Source organism: Phyllopteryx taeniolatus, chromosome 10, assembly GCF_024500385.1.
Source record: "Phyllopteryx taeniolatus isolate TA_2022b chromosome 10, UOR_Ptae_1.2, whole genome shotgun sequence".
Taxonomy (NCBI): Eukaryota; Metazoa; Chordata; class Actinopteri; order Syngnathiformes; family Syngnathidae; genus Phyllopteryx; species Phyllopteryx taeniolatus.
This window is the reverse complement of record NC_084511.1, coordinates 9,767,677-9,786,020: the sequence shown is the minus strand read 5'-3', so window position 1 is coordinate 9,786,020 and position 18,344 is coordinate 9,767,677. Positions and strand designations below refer to the sequence as shown.

Sequence of the window (18,344 nt, the reverse complement as noted above, 5' to 3'; positions counted from 1 at the left end):
ACCCGAAGGAGACCAAGGGGCCCGATTCGGCGGTGGACCCGGTCACGTTGGAGGACGCGCACTTAGCGGCGCTCGACATCACCAAGACCATCACCCAGGACTCGTACGGCGGCTCCGGGGATACGTGCTTGCGCGGCGAGGCCCCCGTCACCCGCTTCAACCTCAACTGGAAGCTGATTTTAAAGAAAGTGAAGAACTTCTTCAAGTCCCAAGAGAGGCAGTCCGGGGTGGCCGGCAAGAGAATGCGGCGTTTCCGTTTCTTCCGCTTCGCTCGCATGCAGTTTGCGCGCATGCTCGGAGCGCTCAAGAGCTCGTTCAAGAACCGGGACGCGTGCCTGGTGTCGCTCACGCCGGACCGCCGCTCCCGAACCGACGACAGAAGCAGCCCGGCCGTCGTGGGCAGCGACGGCCCGAGGTTGCCGGAGCTGCGACCCGCCTACCGCACCAGCACGCTGTGCGTCCGACAGTCCCAGCACCCGGTTTTCGACTTCGAGTCCATCCAGGAGAGCGTGGATAAATTATACAACGAGTTCAGCCAAATGGATGTCCCTGACCGGGCCGCCAAAGTCAAGCGGTACATCGACGAGAAGATCGGGGGCTTCTCCGAGGGCCTCACGTCCCAGTTGTACGCGTACGTCATGTCCTGCCAGAGCAACGTGTACGAGGTGCCGTCGGGCCGACCGGAGACACCCTTAATGGACACGGTCCTCTGGGGCCGACGGGGTAAGATTTGAATCAGCAATTTTAAATCTTGGGATCTTTCCTCTTTCCATGGAAAATGTATGGGACTCAATGGGAATACAGTCAACCCACAACCCAAAGTGTGTTTTCAGTTCAATATTTGCAGATGTTTACCCCCCCTGTTATTAGTTGGGGGCACGGTGGATGACTGGTTAGCACATCTGCCTCACACTTCTGAGGACCGGGGTTCAAATCTCCGGGCCCTCCGGTTTCCTCCCACATCCCAAAAACATGCATGCTAGGTTGATTGAAGACTCTAAATTGCCCGTAGGTGTGAATGTGAGTGTGAATGGTTGTTTGTTTATATGTGCCCTGCGATTGGCTGGCGACCAGTTCAGGGCGTACCCCGCCTCTCGCCCGAAGATACTTGGGATGGGCTCCAGCACACCCGCGACCCTTGTGAGGAGAAGCGGAACGGAAGATGAATGAATGTCATTAGCTAAAAGACTCATCCTGTCACAGGTTTAGTGCACAAGCAACACTATTACAGTAATTGGTGGTGTTGAAGGGAGTTGATGCGTTTAAGTTATACCAGAGTGGTTCTCAAAAATTTACACCAAGAACCACCTCAAAAATACTTAACTCTCTTAAGTACCACCATCATGATCAACATTCAAATGCAGGAGTGTAGTGGGCCCAAGTGTTCATTAAAAAGAAGATCTAGGTAAAAGTATATTTAATATTATTGTAAGCCACTGAGGCGGCACGGTGGACGACTGGTTAGAGCGTCAGCCTCACAGTTCTGAGGACCTGGGTTCAATCCCCGGCCCCGCCTGTGTGGAGTTTGCATGTTCTCCCTGTGCCTGCGTGGGTTTTCTCCGGGCACTCCGGTTTCCTCCCACATCCCAAAAACATGCATTAATTGGAGACTCTCAATTGCCCGTAGATGTGACTGTGAGTGTGAATGGTTGTTTGTTTGTATGTGACCTGGCAACCAGTTCAGGGTGTACCCTGCCTTCTCCCCGATGACAGCTGGGATAGGCTCCAGCACGCCCGCGACCCTAGTGAGGAGAAGCGGCTCAGAAAATGGATGGATGGATAATTAAAAATATTGTACCTCATTTACTGCAATTTTAAATACAACTGAACAGTACCAGAGTTTACACCGATCTTATGGGACTGGTCGGTATCGGCTAATAATTAACATTTTATGCTGATCAGCTGATCAGCTTTAATGTCATTTACTCCGCGTCGCCATCGTGTACGGTATATATCAATCCTAAAGCTAGTTTATTTTTAGCCTTGTTGCATGTCTTTTGACGTAGTACTGTAAATATCTGACGCCCAATAAAGTTATAAAAAAAAAAAACGTCGGCGGTGTGAGACAGGCAACACGTCTGAGACAGACAACACGTAATGCCTGAATCAGACCACAAGACAAATTTGGTCTTTCACGATTGCACTATGTCAGACGACTGCAATAAAATCTTGTATTCCGATACCACCGCATCCCATTTTTTACGATCACTGGGCTTTATCTTGTCAACTCAAATGCGACTGTATACGCTCGTTACCGTGGCCACAACAACAACAATCGATCGCGTCGTGTGTATTATAAGAAATAAATGGGGAAAAACGTGTGTTGGTGGTCACCGGTGCTCGGGAGAGGACTTTAATTCAAGGATTGCTTGAGGTATGTTCACGTACTTTTAATACGATGCGGCTCGCTAGCAGGCAACAAAACGTTATGTAGCCTAGCAAGCTAGTGCTAGCGGTTGTACCAGCGTTTTGTCGAATCATGCTCTAAAGTTCCGGTGTGTGTTAAGTAATGTAATTACAATAAAGTAATTTAATTACAGTAAGTTAGCACCCATTATTTCTGTCATGTTGTAATGTTGGTTCGACCTGATTGATTAGAATACATGACCTGACGAGAGTAGTGATTTCAAACCTTTATGGAGCCACGGCACACATTTTACAATTGAAAAATCTCACGGCACACCAACAAACAAAAATGTCACAAAAAGTGGATACATTAATTATTGTATGTACTTCCTGCCATCTAATAGAATAGGATTTATTTGTTCAGTCTGTCACTGTGCCTCACTGGCATAAATAGATGAACAAAGATATATTTATTGTAAATATACATTTTGGAGCAATTAAGTCAATGGACAGGTCATTTAAATAGAGACATTGCTCCATCTTGAGATCGGATCGGTGATCGGTTATCGTTTTTTTAAACTCCCTGATCGGCCCCAAAAATCCTGATCATGTAAAGCTTAAACAGTACTTAGGTGGCAGGGTTCTCTATTCCGATGATTAACAATAATTAAAGGTCAGAGGACAGATTTAAAATTTCTTCATAACTCAAGAACCCCTTTACCCTGTGTCATTTCGAAGTGATTATATTGCAGATATACAGCAGTTAAATCGATAAATCTGATGCAGAATGCGCCTTCTGCTTTTTGCATCAAGCGTCTTCCGATCTTCGTCTCATTCCGGCGCTGTGACGTAACACAACCCAAACAGCCTGGTCATTCGGCGTCGTGTGCTATTGTTCCATGCTGTTGTTCCCGTCCTTGTGTATTTGTCGTATGATTTAACAATGTCACAATGGTTTATTGTGTGGCATTTGGTTGTACAAATGGTTCAGGCAGTGGCAAGAGTTTTTGTTTGGCTTTCCAAGTGAAAAAGGAATACGTGACAAGTGGATAGGGAAAGTCAATCGACAGGGGAAGAAACGTGGTCAACTGTGGGTGCCTAGCAAGCATTCCAAACTGTGCTGATCACTTCGAACTGGCGTGTTTTGAGAAAGACTTAGAAGATAGCATTGGATACAGAGGTAGAGGTTAAAATCAGCTGCGGTGCCAACTATTTTTCCTACGGCCATCGGGACCTCAACCACCAGCAAACTAAATCTTGCAGCCACCATGGTGCCACGGCAAAGCGGCGCAGACAAAAGGTGATGTTTCCATGTATATACCTACAACTCTATTATTATTTACTATGTAAAAGCTTGTTCCGTGTCACTGTCGTGCTAAAAAATAAAGGCACCCTGGGGTGCCTTTATTTCAAGCCATATTTCAAGTCCTCGTCACTGTCAGGTTACGACCTCCTGATCGGCTTTAACATGTACGCTTTGACAATGCCAAGTTCAGTTGGGTGCTTGTACATCGAAATCCTCCTCCTCATATTCCAACACTTTGCTCGCCATTGAGTATAGTGTGTAGTGCGCTGTTTTTGTCAATTGCAACTTCACTTCTGGTAGCCCTTGTGATGGAAAGAGTAACCACACCCCGGTGTCTTGAGCTTCGGGTATGTTCGGGAGGGCTCAATATGCGTCATAAAAACCAAATTTTTAGCTAAACTATGCTTGAAAACTTACTGGAAGTTATGTGCATGTATCATGTAACATATAAACAATGCAAATATTAATTTTAACTCACCCCATAACATCTTTGTCATCTGACCTCCCTACTTATAGGTTAATTGCCTCTAGTTACCACAAAATCAGAATCAGAATAAGAATAATCAGAATCAGAATCATCTTTATTTGCCAAGTATGTCCAAAACACACAAGGAATTTGTCTCCGGTAGTTGGAGCCGCTCTAGTACAACAGACAGTCAATTTACAGAACACTTTGGAGACATAAAGACATTGACAATAAACATCCATCCATCCATCCATTTTCTTAGCCGCTTCTCCTCACTAGGGTCGCGGGCGTGCTGGAGCCTATCCCAGCTGTCATCGGGCAGGAGGCGGGGTACACCCTGAACTGGTTGCCAGCCAATCGCAGGGCACATAGGAACAAACAACCATTCGCCCTCACAGTCATGCCTACGGGCAATTTAGAGTCTCCAATTCATGCATGTTTTTGGGATGTGGGAGGAAACCGCAGTGCCCGGAGAAAACCCACGCAGGCACGGGGAGAACATGCAAACTCCACACAGGCGGGGCCGGGGATTGAACCCGGGTCCTCAGAACTGTGAGGCTGACGCTCTAACCAGTCGCCCACCGTGCCGCCTGACAATAAACAATTGTGCAAAAAGATGCAGAGTCCTCTAGCACTTAGAGCAGTTCGAATGACTAATATTGCAATAGTCCGGTGCAATGACCATTGTGCAAAGGGCGCTGAGACTTCAAGGAGTGTATGCGGTTTAAAGTGACGAGTAGTGCGATAATCTGGGACAATGTTGGTTGTGCAAATGTTACAGATACTCCTCAATCAGTGTGCAAATGGAGCAGATGCTACTCTGGTATGAGTGGCCAGTATATGCAAATAGTGCAGCATGGCGAGACAACTACAGTGAGTGCACGAGTAATGCATAATTGGCCCCACAGAAATGTGACAACGAACTCAAGTCAAAAAATTGCCAGCTTGTTGTGGTGGAATTATAGGTTAGCTGTTTAAGAAGTTGATTGCAAGAGGGAAGAAGCTGTTGGAATGTCTACTAGTTCTAGTTTGCATTGATCGGTAGCGCCTACCTGAGGGAAGGAGCTGGAAGAGCCGGTGACCGGGGTGCGGAGGGTCCGAGAGGATTTTGCACGCCCTTGTCTTAGTTCTGGCAGCGTGCAAGTCATCAAGGGTTGGTAGGGGGGTACCGACAATCCTTTCAGCAGTTTTGATTGTCCGTTGCAGTCGGAGTTTGTCCTTTTTTGTAGCAGCACCAAACCAGACTGTGATGGAAGAACACAGGACTGATTCGATGACCGCTGTGTAGAACTGTCTCAGCAGCTCCGGTGGCAGGCTGTGCTTTCTCAGAAGCCGCAGGAAGTACATCATCTGCTGGGCCTTTTTGAGTTGATGTTGGTCGCCCACTTCAGGTCCTGAGAGATTGTAATTCCCAGGAACTTGAAGGTCTCGACGGTTGACACAAGGCAGCTGGACAACGTGAGGGGCAGCTGTGGCGAAGGATGCCTCCTGAAGTCCACGATCATCTCTACAGTCTTGAGCGTGTTCAGCTCCAGGTTGTGTCGGCCGCACCACAGCTCCAGCCGCTCCGCTTCCTGTCGATATGCAGACTCGTCACCGTCCTTGATGAGGCCGATGACAGTGGTGTCATCTGCAAACTTCAGGAGTTTGACAGTCGGGTTCGCTGAGGTGCAGTCGTTCGTGTAGAGAGAGAAGAGCAGCGGAGAGATGACACAACCTTGGGGCGCCCCAGTGCTGATGCTGCGTGTGGATGAGGTGGCCTCCCCCAGCCTGACCTGCTGTGTCCTGCCCGTCAGAAAGCTGTAAATCCACTGGCAGATGGCAGGTGAGACGCTGAGCTGGAGAAGCTTGGATGAAAGGAGTTCAGGGATGATGGTGTTGAACGCTGAGCTGAAGTCCACGAACAGGATCCTCGCGTAGGTCCCTGCACTGTCGAGGTGTTCTCGGATGAAGTGCATTCCCATGTTGACTGCATCATCCGCAGACCTGTTCGCTTGGTAGGCAAACTGCAGGGGGTCCAGCAGGGGACCTGTGACACTCTTAAGGTGGTCCAGCACGAGACGTTCAAAGGACTTCATGACCACAGATGTCAAAGCGTCAGGCCTGTAGTCATTCAGACCCGAGATTGCAGGTTTCTTGGGGACTGGAATGATGGTGGAGCGTTTGAAACAGGATGGAACTTCGCACATTTCCAGAGATCTATTGAAGATCTGAGTGAAGACTGGAGCGAGCTGGTCCGCACAGACTTTGAGGCAGGATGGGGACACATGGTCCGGGTCTGCCGCTTTGTTAATCTTTTGTTGTTTGAATGCGTTAACCATCCTGTTCATGGATGGTTAACGCAGAAGTCAGAGGTGTGATTGTGGTCGCGGGTGAGGCCGGGTGGGTGTGTGGTGTGAAACTGTCCTTTTGAAATCTGCAGTAGAAGGTATTCAAGTCGTTGGCTAGTGTGCTATTGTTCTCAGCGTGGGGGGATCGTCGCTTGTAATTAGTCAGCGATTGGAATGCATGCCAGACTGATTTAGAGTCGTTTGCGCTAAACTGATTTTCCAACTTTGCTGCATAGATCCTCTTTGCAATGTTAATTTCTTTAGTCAGCTGGTTTCTAGCTCGATTATACAGGGCCCTGTCCCCGCTCTGATATGCGTCCTCAGCTTGGCGAAGCTGCTTAAGTTTAGCAGTGAACCACGGCTTGTTGTTGTTGAATGTGCGAAATGATTTTGTTGGTACACAAACCTCTTCACAGAAACTGATATAGGATGTGACAGTGTCCGTATATTCATCCAGGCTGCCAGCTGAATTTTCAAAGACACTCCAGTCTGTGCAGTCTAAACAGCTTTGAAGTTCCATCTTTGCTTCATTGGTCCACTTTTTCACTGTTTTCACTGTAGGCTTCGCGCATTTAAGTTCTTGCCTGTACGTCGGTATTAAGTGAATTAAGCAGTGATCAGACGAGCCCAGGGCTGCACGAGGTATAGCACGGTATGCGTTTTTTACCGTAGTGTAGCAGTTGTCTAAAGTATTATTTTCCCTGGTAGGACAGTCGATGTGCTGCTTGTATTTAGGGAGTTCGTGGTTGAGTTTAGCTTTTGTTAAAGTCCCCGAGAATAATGAGGGGTGTTTTTTTTCAATTTCGTTGACTTGTTCGGCGAGCGTTAGCAGTGCGGTGTTCGTGTTAGCTTGAGGCGGTATGTAGTATGAACGATGCGAACTCACGTGGCGAGTAGAATGGTTTACAGTTTAAAAATAGCAACTCCAAATGCGGGCTGCAGTGTGTGCTGAGCTCCGTGTCGTCCATACACCATTTTTCGTTGATATAGAGGCATATTCCGCCGCCCTTTGTTTTCCCCGATGATTCCATGTCGCGGTCCGCTCGATGAATGTGGAAGCCGGGAAGGATGACTGCGCCATCGGGTACAGCGTCGCAAAGCCAGGTCTCCGTGAAGCACATGGCCACGGAACGTCCGAAGTCTTTACTGGTCTTTAACAGAAGATGAAGCTCGTCCATTTTGTTAGGTAGGGAGCGTACATTCGCGAGGTGGATCGATGGGAACGCCAATCTGTGTCCTCTCTTGCGGAGTTTCACCTGAATGCCGGCCCGTTTCCCTCTGTGGCGGCGCTTCCGTCTCCATGCGCCGAAAACCGTGGACGCCGCTCCGGTGAGTAACTCGGGGAAAAAACTGAGCGGATTTGCGAAAGTTGGTGACAGAAAGTCAGGAGTAGCCTCTTTGATGGTTAGCAGGTCTCCCCTTGTGTAAGTGAGTCGTGTAAGGTCTCCAAAGACGGACGAAAAACACAAAAACAAAAACAGTACTAGAGAGCGTGTTACCGAGGCGACCACATTGGTAGGCGCCATCTTGGTTTTGGCAGCAAAGTACTACTTATGTCTGAATGAAACAAAGCAATACTGCTTTTGCTTTGACCTGAGCACAAAAACAGTGAATAGGCAAGTGTTTCAGTGAATAACAAGGTCCCCCCAACCAAAAAACAAAATAAATCTGTTGTGTCTTAACAGCCGGTGCTTATATTTATGCTTGAATAATACCTTTCCAGTGTTTGTTAACCTTGATTGTGCAAGGGCACACAATTTACATATGAGAACGTCTCACCGCACATAAAAAAAATAAAAATCACAAAAAGTAGATACACAGATTTATGGTGTATTTTCTGCCATCAAGTGGAAGAACATTTAATTGCTCAGCCTGTTGCCATGTCGCTGGCATAGATAAAGTGGCGTGAAAAAGTGTTTGACCCTGATTTCTTATTTTTTTGCAAGTTTATCACAGTTACAAGTCCCATCATCAAACAAATTTAAATATCAAAGACAACACAAGTAAACACAAAATGTAGTTTTTAAAGGAAGGTTTTTATTATTAAGGAAGAAAAAAAATCCCAACCTACATGGCTCTGTGTGAAAAAGTGATTTGCCGCCCCCCCCCCCCCCCCCCCCCGCCACCCACCCGCATTAAAACATAATTGTAGTTTATCATACCTGAGTTCAATTTCTCTTGCCACACCCAGGCCTGATACTGCCACACCTGTTCTCAATTAAGAAATCACTTAAATAGGACCTTTCTGACAAAGTGAAGTAGACCAAAAAAATGATCAGCCATTTGTAAAGCTTTAGGACTCCAGCAAACCACAGTGAGAGCCATTATCCACAAATGGCAAAAACATAGAACAGGGGTGAACCTTCCCAGGAATGGCTGGCCGACCAAAATTACCCCCAGAGTGCAGCGACGACTCATGCAAGAGGTCACAAAAGACCCCACAATAATATCCAAAGAACTGCAGAACTTCAGGCCACACTTGCCTCAGTTAAGTTCAGTGTTCATGACCCCACCATAACAAAGAGACTGGGAAAAAAAATGCCTGCATTGCAGAGTTTCAAGACAGAAACCACTGCTGAGCAAAAAGGACATTAAGGTCCGTCTCGATTTTGCCAGAGGACATCTTGATGATCCCCAAGACCTTTGGGAAAATACTCTGGTCTGACAAGACTAAAGTTTAACTTTTTGGAAGGTGTGTGTCCCATTACATCTGCTGTAAATGTCATAGCATTTGAGAAAAAAAAAAACAAGTCAAAATGGTGGTGGTAGTGTGATGGTCTGGGGCGGTTTTGCTGCTTCAGGGCCTAGGAGACTTGCTGTGATAAATGGAAACATGAATTCTGCTGTCTACCAAAAAATCCTAAAGGAGAACGTCGGGCCATCTGTTCGTGACATCAAGCTGAAATGAACTGCAATTCTGCAGCAGGACAATGGTCCAAAACACCAGCAAGTCCAGCGCTGAATGGCTGAAGAAAAACAAAATTAAGACTTTGGAGTGGCCTAGTCAAAGTTCTGACCTGAATTCAATTGAGATGCTGTGGCATAACCTTAACAAGTTGGTTCATGGTTAAAAACTCTCCAATGTGGCTGAATTACAACAATTCTGCATCGATGAGTGGGCCAAAATTATGCCAGAGCGCTGCAAGAAATTCATTGCAGGTCATCGCAAACACTTGATTGCAGGTGTTGCTGTTCCAAATCGGTTGACGCTTGAATATTTTTTTCATTTCCCCCCAAACCATCAGGCCCAATCAATTAGGTTTTGGGGGAAATCACTTTTTCACACAGGGCCATGAAGGTTTGGATGTTTTTTTCTCCCTCAAAAAAACATTTAAAAACTGCATTTTGTGTTTATATTTAAATTTGTTTGATGATGGGACTTGTAACTGTGACAAACATTTAAACTCATTTTGATACTACAGTATTTTAGCAGGTTTTCCAAGCCCTTAGCAATGGAATATAATTGGAGCTAGTAGAAAATTGGGTTGGTTTTTAGTGGTGAGCAAGCCTGACTCCTAGTTCGGAGGTTCAGGGTTTGAATCTTAGCTCTTTGTGATCCTGTGTGGAGTTTTGCAGGACTTTTTCCGGGTACTGCGACATCTTCCAAAATTCAAAGATACATTGCACATCGTGGTAAATGAATTTTGGAACAATTAAATGAAATTGGATCATTTCAGGGCACACTTTGTCACAGAACACTGGTTGGCAATGACTGCATTAAATTACCCTCAATTCCCAGTTAATTCCCATGGAAAGTTTCCAGTTTAGAATACAGTATTTCCAAAATTCCCCGTGTTGAATTTCTATGGAAATTTACTGGAAATGTTTCACTCCTTTGCAACGCTAGGTAAGATTCACTGGGATGGTCAGATCTTCTCCCCGGATGTGCTGTACGCCATGACTGAGGATGCAGTGTGGAGGTTCCTGCAGCAGCTCTTCCTCTGGCTGGAGATGGAGCCCGCCAATGAGGAGACATACGCGGACGAGGTGTCTGGTGCGCTCACGGACATCAACCAGCTGGTGGAGAAAGCCATGAGCCCGAAGACCACCACCAGTGAGGAACTTCCCAGCGAGGAGCAGGTGGTCCCCAAACTTGACTTGGAGCAGTCCTCGGAAGCTTCTGCTTCAACGCTGCGCACCACCACCCCGGAGCTCCTTACCCGCATGCCAGAAGTGCGCACCACCATGCCGGACTTGCGCACCGGCACCACACCGGAGTTGCGCACCGGCACCACGCCTGACGTGCGCACCACCACTGAGGAGGTGACATCTGAGCAGGAATCTGACACCATCCCAGCACTACAGGAGAAGCTGACCCGCCTGCTGGTCTACACGTTGGTCACGCAGCTGGACCAGAGACTGCAGCGCAAGCGCAAGACGGGCGTGCGCATCGACGCCCTCGTCCTGGTCATCGAGCGGCTCCTGTACCGGGCCTTGGAGGAGATTAGCCCCCGGCACATCGAGGACATCCGGACCTTGGCCAACATGGACCAGGTCGTCACACCGGTGGTGAAAGACCTCATGGTGGAGTTCGGCACCCCGCACAGACTGGTGGAGGCCGTAATGGCCGATGACCCCCTGTTTGACGACGCAGTCTTCCGGCACCTTAAGATTCACATCAGCGCCCTCAAAGATCCACCTAAGCGGGGTAACATCTTCTCGATTGTGGTCAAAGCTTTGGCCATGCTCCGCTTTATGGGGAGCTCCAATTGAGGCTACTTTCCAGATGCGGAAGTCCATACAGTTTATGCTGCACCTGTGTTACAGGTTGAAAACAACATGTGACCTGTATCACTCACAGGCCTGGAAAATCTTGTGATTTAAGATAATAATGCTCAGTTCTGATTGACACTGCCAGAGAGTTGGTGCAATGCATCAGTGACCTTTTTTTAGCTACACAAAGGGTCAAAATATTAGACCCAGCCCACAGTGTAGTGCAGTAATAAATATTTTAATGATGAAAAGAAAAACACTGATTATATTACTGATTAGAAAATGGAGGGATGTATCATCTTGTTGACTACACACATTACAGTGTAGTAAAGTGAAATATGGTCAATTTATGCTCTTCACAGAGGAATCTATACTTATTTGGCCCTTAAGGCTCATTATAGCACTCCAGTGTAACAGTTTGTACCTTTTTTTTCAGTGCTAAAGATGTTCCTGAAATAAAATTAGGGAACAAGGGTGGGTAAGAGCATTTAATGCAGTCCACCATGCAGTTAAAAAACAAAGCCTAAGGAAATTGTGTTAAAATAAATAAATAAATATATATATATATATAATACTGGTTCTATTCAATAAATATGAATGGTTATATGGAATCACAAATGAAAATATTGCACTATATTACAATATAATGTGTTGCAGTAAAACACACCACTGTAAGCTACAGTAATAAACATTTCTGACAGTGTCAATTAAAACAGCCTACTTTGTATCTACTGTAATTTCTCATGTATAATGCGCACCCATGTATAATACACACCCCCAAAGTTGACCTCAAAATTCTGGAAAACCCTTCTACCTATGTTAATGCATTTTTACAATGCATGATTTTACTTCTACTCATATGATCAAAACATGAAGTATTATCTGCATTTTTTTTTTTTTTTCAAATAATTATTCTGAAGTCAAGCACTTTATTTGAACACGTAATACTTGTTTTTATTTACTGGCTGTTATTTTGAAACTCAAAGCCCTACTTTTATTTAGTAAATTAGAAAACACAGTTGTGCTCATGTTTAATTACCCAGGCAGAATTTGTAAGATGGGTACAATTCTTTAAAGAAAACATGAAGGACCAGGCGAAACATAATTTATTTTATTTTAATGGGATTAAAATTAAATGGTCAAGCATTTCAGAAAAGCATTATCATTAAACAAACCATAACCATAAAGAAATTAATGATGGTTGTTGTTCAGTCATCAGTCTTATTAAAAAACAAAAACCACAACATTTCAAAAATTCTGCCAGGGTATGTGAACTTATGAGCACAACTGTACATATATGCAGTCATATGTACCCCTGTCATATTGGAATGAAAGTGTAGGCTACACCTTTTTATAACAACTAGGTGGCGGTGGCATATTAGAATGAAAGTGTACACCTTTTCTCATAACCTCTAGGTGGCGGTGGCACTTTGGAATGAACGTGTACAGCTTTTTCATAATCACTAGATGGCGGCATACATTTAGAAAATGTGGAGGTTTTTTCCATTTGCCCATATACCTATGTATAATGCGCACTTTTGACAATTTTTTGGGGGGGAAAATGCGCATTATACACGAGAAATTACGGTAATTGTCCAGTTTTGTGGCAGTGAGAGCTCACGGATCATATGAGCATTCACTTATTTATCATTATAAATCCACATTTTGCATTGTCAAAATAAGTCACAGTATCATTATTCCATGCAAGCCCATCTAATAATAACAATAACGCATTACACTTAGCTTTTCTAGACACTCAAAGACGCTTTCCAATTTCATGCATTATTTCGGTCCTCAGTCACACCCTGGTGGTGGTAAGCTACTTGTGTCGCAACAGTTGACCTGGGGCAGTCTGACGGAAGTGTGGCCACAATTCTGCCCCTCCGAGCACCAGCAAACATCCAACCACATTTATCTGTAAGCAATGTGGGTTAAGTGTCTTGCCCAGGAACACGACGACAACATGCGCTCGGGCGGGGATACAAACAGGCGACCCTTGGGTTGAAGGGTGTACGCTTACCCTCGGCGCCATGCCACCCACGGCAGTCTTGTACACTGTTTGTTACAGTATTCTTTAGAAACATATATTTATACAGGACACGGTATATATATATCAATAAAGACTGCACAAATACATGGCAAGCGCCTGCAAAGATAATTTTTTTTTTTTTTTAATGGTGATAAATGTTTCCAGGTGTGCAGTAATGTCCCTGCAGGCGCTATTAAAGTGACGCTGCTATGAATGCTGGGTAAAAAGGAGGGCTGAGGGCCGAGTGCGCAGCTAAACGTGGATGGAAATTGAGTTACAGTTGACCAAACAGCTGGTCCATTCATATTAGCTCCTCACTGGAGATGTATCGACCAATCTGGCTGTGGCAAGAATGAATGGCAAATTAAAATGATTTTTTAAAATTCTTAAACTGCATACTGTAAACTAACACCTTGTTTACCTTATTTCTTGTACACACTGGCCACAATATTTAGGTGCAGCTGCAACACAAGATTTGTTCAACCATTTTGTCTTACTAATGACTACTGTCCAGTTCTACACCACTGGAAACTAGCCACAACATTAAACATCGTATCTACCCATTTAATTTGGGTCATCCCGATCGGAAATAGTTAAATTTTATTATTTCATAAAAGTCACAAATAGAGCTGTGCCATATAATGATATACATTTCAGTGCAACATTTAAATGTCTATGATATAACCCTTTATTGCTTATATTGTTTTTGTTGTTGTTTTTCTAAATGTGTGGGCTATTTTGTTAGCTCTGTTGCGACACTAATGAAGGAATCAAGAGACGGTAACAGAACAGTCGCTTTTCTATTACATCATTCTATATCATATTACTCACTCTCCAGGCATGACCAATCAATTCCCGCTAAATTTCAAATTTTGAATTATGCTTAATCCAACTGTTACATTAATGTAACAGTTGGATTAAGCATAATTCGATTTGCCCTGCCTAGAGAGTGGGGCGAGGGGATGAGATGTCAAAGAGGCAACTGTTACATTTATGCTGGTCACTTGTGAGTTCAGTAAATGGAACTGTCATGAACATGGTTAGGGCGACGGCGAGGAACGCAAGGCAAGAACATGGTGGACCCAATTGCAGGGAAGCAGGGAGGCAAGGCAGGAGTGCGGGAATCTCAAAATAATAATATTTAATCACAATGATAAAACAACATGCGACTATGACAAAAACAACTGGCGACTATGACATGGCAAGACATGTGACAACGACAATGAACCGACAAGGACTGAAAGAACCCAGGGAACTAAATACAAACAAATTGACGAGACAACGAGGAACACCTGGACAAGACACGAGTGGCTGGAGAGAGCTGATTGGTCGACACAAAATAGACGAGAACAGGTGGACACAACAACCTAATGAGCACACGACAAACATGGAACACAGGAAAACATGGAACAAAACTAAACACAACCCAAACCCAAAACACAGACCATGACAGTACCCCCCCTCTAAAGGAACGGATCCCAGACGTTCCCCAAACAACAACCAAAAAGTCATCAACCCAGGGTGGGCGGAAGGGGGCCTGGAGGAGGGTACAGAGTCCACCCCTCAGGTCAGTCTGGTGGCCATCCAGGCCACCCGAGGTGAGGTGCTTGGCTGAGCGGTTCAGGAGGTCGTCCAGGACGCCAAGCACCAGGGTCTTTACAGGGCCATTCAGGCGGACGGCCACGGTGCCGAACCCAATGGTAATGCAGGGGCCAGGCAATAGGGTTGGGTGGCGGCCGCTGGACGAGCGCCGCCGGAGCGTGGTCGGGTGGCGGCCGCTGGACGAGCGCCGCCGGAGCGTGGTCGGGTGGCGGCCGCTGGACGAGCGCCGCCGGAGCGTGGTCGGGTGGCAGCCGCTGGACGAGCGCCGCCGGAGCGTGGTCGGGTGGCGGCCGCTGGACGAGCGCCGCCGGAGCAGGGTCGGGTGGCGGCCGCTGGACGAGCTCCGCCGGAGCAGGGTCGGGTGGCGGCCGCTGGACGAGCTCCGCCGGAGCAGGGTCGGGTGGCGGCCGCTGGACGAGCTCCGCCGGAGCAGGGTCGGGTGGCGGCCGCTGGACGAGCGCCGCCGGAGCAGGGTCGGGTGGCGGCCGCTGGACGAGCGCCGCCGGAGCAAGGACGGGTGGCGGCCGCTGGACGAGCGCCGCCGGAGCAAGGACGGGTGGCGGCCGCTGGACGAGCACCGCCGGAGCAGGGTCAGATGGCGGCCGCTGGACGAGCGCCGCCGGAGCAAGGACGGGTGGCGGCCGCTGGACGAGCGCATGATTGCATGATTCGTAAACGTCTAGTATCATAGGACAAAGTGTCATGCTTATGTGTGCACGTTGCATGATAAAATGGTAAAAGGGAGGAATCGATCAGGTTATGAACGTTAGCTTTGAAGTTAGCAAGTTCTTACCTCTTCTGTGTCTTTCTGGGGGCTCAGGGGAGGATGCCCTGCTGTTCCCAGATAAAGATGAATCCGGATTAGGCTCATTGTAATTCGAATCCGAATGTCCGTTGCCAGTCCACGTTTCAGGGGAACTGGACCGTGATATGGTCACCATCTCACTAAATGAGTTAAGTGGTTTTCTTTTTGGATTCGGGTGTATTTTTATTCTTTTCAACTCGATGATTTCGAGAGTGGTCTCCGACGACAAGTGGAACCTGTCTCTGCGCTAAAGGGCTCCAAGATGGACTTCCTCGCAGCGCTCACCTACGCTAGGTCATCCAATTCTATCGATCTCCTGGTGGGAACCCTGACTCGTGTGCATTATTGAATGCCGTGTTTACCTAACAGCACAGGAAAATCCACTGTATGCAACACTGACTTTGCTCACAGCTACAGTATATCCTTGTGAGCTGCAAACTCTGGGGTTACATCCCATCCATTCCTGTGGCTAAGGCTAATCTGTGGTCACGGTAACATGTGCTAATGCTCAGAGCTAACTGGCTAGCACACTGCCCAGAGCAGAGGTGGGACCAAGTCATTGCTTTGCAAGGCACAAGTAAGTCTCAAGTCTTTTTGCCCTCAAGTCCCGAGTCAAGTCCTGTGTCAGGTCCCAAGTCGAGACAGGCAAATCCCGAGTCAATTCGCAATTCTGAGATGTTGTACTCAAAGTCACAAGTCTTGGACTTTGAAACTCAAAGTCCAAGACTTGCGACTTGACTCTGGACTTCCCTGTTTTGACTTGGGACTTGACTCTGGACTTGAGGGCAAATACTTGAGACTGACTTGTGACTGCCAAAGCAATGACTTGCGGGCTTTCAAACGCTCGACGCGACCAGTGTTACACGTCGTTTGTTGTCGTAGCATCATCCCTTTATTTTTGGGGGAAAAGGATGACGATGGAGTTAGCAAAACTCAGTTTTACAATAAACTGTCTGTATTGATCCATGGTTTTTCGCTTTAACTTGTCGATCACCATCTCTCTCACCCACGCTCCTACAAGTGCCACCACGCCCACATGGGCCCTCAACGGAGGTCGTCTACCTCTGATCGTGCAGACAAAGCTCTGATCAAAGGCACTGCTGCCATCTACTGTCGATTTATCATCCTAAAATCCTTTCCGAGTCTTTGATACAGATTTTAGAGCTGTGCAAAACCCCCCATTACAATTTAAATAAACAAAAACAAAAAACTTATTAATACTTATTTGGCACTAAATAGATGGATTTGTCAAAACGTATTAATACGTCTTGGCACTAAATGAGTTAAGTGGTTTTCTTTTTGGATTCGGGTGTATTTTTATTCTTTTCAACTCGATGATTTCGAGAGTGGTCTCCGACGACAAGTGGAACCTGTCTCTGCGCTAGAGGGCTCCAAGATGGACTTCCTCATAGCGCTCACCTACGCTAGGTCATCCAATTCTATCGACTTGTGACTGCCAAAGCAATGACTTGGTCCCACCTCTGGCTAAGAGCGAGTAGTAGCGAATACTGTAGTTATAGTGATGCTTCATGCATCTTGTTTCTCTGTGAGGAGTGGAGAGTTTGCAGGAGCTCGGTAGTTTGTAGCCATGTTCTCCTCCCGGCTCCCAAACAGTCACACATATAGTACAGAAGCATCCACACATAAAGGCATTTCTAACTTGTTGGCAGACAGGCAGTTATTGGGTGACTGTTGGCTGTTTGCGTACTGGCCTTTAAGACACAGTAGGAGCGCTGTCGCGTGGATCTATGTTTTTGTTTTTGTTTAGTTGTTTTTTTTAATACCGGTACTAAAAAAAACTATTTTTGACGTCAAAATACCTCAGTCGGGTACTAATATCGGTAGTTCGTGCAACACTAGTCCGATATTCATCCATCTTTAATGCACCTGCGTGAATCCCAATGAATTCCACTGAGTCCAGGAAGGATACACCATGAAACGAGTTCCTTCACATTAACCAATAGGAAGACGGAAAAATTCAGCTCTCTCAACGCCTCAGCAAAGGCGGAGAATTATGTGAAAGTGGTGAATCTGAAATTTGGTTGGTTAAAAAAGACAGCTATTGTTTGTAATGCCTATGTGTCCGACATCAGTGCTCTGTATTCTGAAGGTCGTGGGCAGATTACATTGACATGGCAACACATCGAAGCTGAAATCTCTTCTTTTCCTTTCGTCTTGTCCCTTTAGGGTTCGCCACAGCGCGTCATCCTTTTCCATGTAAGCCTATCTCCTGCATCCTCCTTTCGAACACCAACTGCCCTCATGTCTTCCCTCACGACATCCATAAACCTTCTCTTTGGTCTTCCTATGGCTCTCTTGCCTGGCAGCTCCATCCTCATCATCCTTCCACCAATATACTCACTATTTCTCCTCTGGACGTGTCCAAACTATCGAAGTCTGCTCTCTCTAACTTTGTCTCCAAAACATCGAACCTTTGCTGTCCCTCTGATGAGCTCATTTCTAATTTTATCCAACCTGGTCACTCCGAGAGCGAACCTCAACATCTTCATTTTCGCCACCTCCAGCCCTGCATTCCTGTTGTCTCTTCAGTGCCACTGTCTCTAATCCGTACATCATGGCTGGCCTCACCACTGTTTTATAAACTTTGCCCTTCATCCTAGCAGAGACTCTTCTGTCACATAACACACCTGACACCTTCCTCCACCCGTTCCAACCTGCTTGGACCCGTTTCTTCACTTCCTGACCACACTCACCATTGCTCTGGACGGTTGACCCCAGGTATTTAA

General features: G+C 46.4%; 1 protein-coding gene across 1 annotated transcript; it reads left to right on the top strand.

Moving 5' to 3' along the window:
- Nucleotides 1–241: 241 nt before the first annotated feature.
- Nucleotides 242–11,228, top strand: LOC133485286 (uncharacterized). Its single transcript, XM_061788750.1, has 2 exons — nt 242–723; nt 10,296–11,228. The coding sequence occupies exons 1-2, from the start codon at nt 243–245 to the stop codon at nt 11,159–11,161; spliced, it is 1,347 nt and encodes a 448-aa protein (XP_061644734.1). The 5' UTR covers nt 242; the 3' UTR covers nt 11,162–11,228.
- The last annotated feature ends 7,116 nt before the right edge of the window (nt 11,229–18,344 follow it).